Source organism: Sphaeroforma arctica (genome assembly GCF_001186125.1).
Source record: "Sphaeroforma arctica JP610 unplaced genomic scaffold supercont1.4842, whole genome shotgun sequence".
NCBI classification, from domain to species: domain Eukaryota; class Ichthyosporea; order Ichthyophonida; genus Sphaeroforma; species Sphaeroforma arctica.
This window is the reverse complement of record NW_014035716.1, coordinates 329-2,244: the sequence shown is the minus strand read 5'-3', so window position 1 is coordinate 2,244 and position 1,916 is coordinate 329. Positions and strand designations below refer to the sequence as shown.

The 1,916-nt window shown below is 43.8% G+C and overlaps 1 protein-coding gene across 1 annotated transcript; it reads left to right on the top strand.

Moving 5' to 3' along the window:
- Positions 1-238: 238 nt before the first annotated feature.
- Positions 239-1,699, top strand: SARC_14602 (hypothetical protein; the record flags this gene model as incomplete). The annotated part of the gene is made up of 1 exon (XM_014291265.1): positions 239-1,699. A coding segment is annotated over one exon (1,461 nt), but the record flags the coding sequence as incomplete, so codon positions are not given.
- Between the last annotated feature and the right edge of the window lie 217 nt (positions 1,700-1,916).

Below are 1,916 nucleotides of genomic sequence, written 5' to 3'. Positions count from 1 at the left end.
GTGTATAAATATATATACACGCACACAGCACACACACATACACACACACTCACACACACACATATATATATATATATATATATGTTTTGTGTATATAAAAATACACGCACACACACACAAATATATATATATGTTTGTGTATATAAAAATAGACACACATACCCACATACACATACACACACATATATATATATATATTATATTAATTTTATATTTGCATTTCACACCCATATAACAGGTAGCATCTGCCTCCGAGATCGAAACATTCAAACATACTTCACGTCACACGGGCAAATACTCTGATGCCTTGATGAACAAGATAACTGACCACAATATCGTTGCTCTCTGGGAGTGGCATACAGCGAACTTACGGGGGAAACCGAACGCAATCGAATCACTATCACGGGACCGTCTAGTGACGCTCAACAATATATTTAACCGACCGTTGCAAAGAAACACACAACCGGCACAGCTCAATCGCATTCTGAACTTGAACGCGTTGCAAACCTTGTACAGAAATAGTCCCATTCAGCAGACTGAGGGGATCACACACAACAAAGACACTCAGTACGGTAATATGTTACTGTGCACTCCGGAAGCCTTTGTGTACGATCAGAGCAGGTTGGCTGACAGCGCAGAGCCTATGGTGTTGCGATTTGCAGCGGATCCCACTCAGTTGTCTGCGGCAGAGAATGAGATGACCGAGACGCGCTTCATTATGATGTGCTGTGCAGCACAGGCGGCCCATTTAGTGCGGGTTAAAAAGCCCAAGACGAATCCTACCAAGGCCAAACAGAAGGCCAAAACATCGTGTGAACGTGCAGAGGATGTGGGCGAACTTCATGAAGTCAAAGTGATAGAGAAAGATGATCAATGGGAACTTATGTGCTGCAGAGTGATTGCTGACATCCTTCAAGTGATCGAAACAAAGTTTGAGGAAGGCACGCCACAGCTACTGCGAAACAAGGAGTACAAGAGGACTACTTTGTGTCAGGCGGCATACAAGACACAACTAATGACAGTTACGGAGTGGAAGGCGATGAAGCCCAACAGAAAGCCGGCATGGTGGCCTCTGGCCAGAGGTGAATTGCCACGGAGTGGCTTGTATGTAACCATGGTGAACGATGAACACGCGGGATGTACACCCGCCAAATGTTCCATACTAGTTGGGCAAGGTCGTTTGATTCAAGATCGCTTGAGTACAGAGACTAGCTCAATCCATACCAACGAACTCACCCGTGACACCGTGCCGATGCAGAAGGATATCGGTAGGGTTACGGATCCAGCCGAGGAAGCAGGGACCAGTCGAAGAAGCTCTGTCGACTGTGAGGAGGCAAACACTTGTGCAAATGCAAACGCAACACAATGGTCATTCCCAATTGTCACTGAAGCCATGCTTGCACAGTTCAATAATATCCGCAATTTGGCAAATACAAGTTCGGTACACGACAATGCATCAAAATATGAGCGTTGCAACGAAATTATGAAACAGATAAAGTTGTACTTGACACAATCTAACAAGGTAGACGAGTACATAGAGATGCAGCAAATGATATTGGCAAAGTTGATGAACGAAGAAATTAATAACCAGCTTAAAAACAAACCAGGCGGACGTAACAAACGAACACCTGCATTGCATGAAGGACACCACAACGCAAAGAGAACGACCAAAAAACCCAAACCCAATCAGGCTATGTAGATGGCATCACTACTTGACAAAGAAAAGTCGCACTTAGAATGATTAACTTGCGTTCTCGATTGACTGACGTCTATTGGTTGACTGGCGTTAATTCTCTAAACCCTGAACAACCTGTAAAATATAGTAATAAATGCGTGACTGTACGAGTATAAATACGTGGTAGCGACTCACTGTTCTATACCCAGTATGCTCGTAAACAAGCTGTGCCATTATCAAA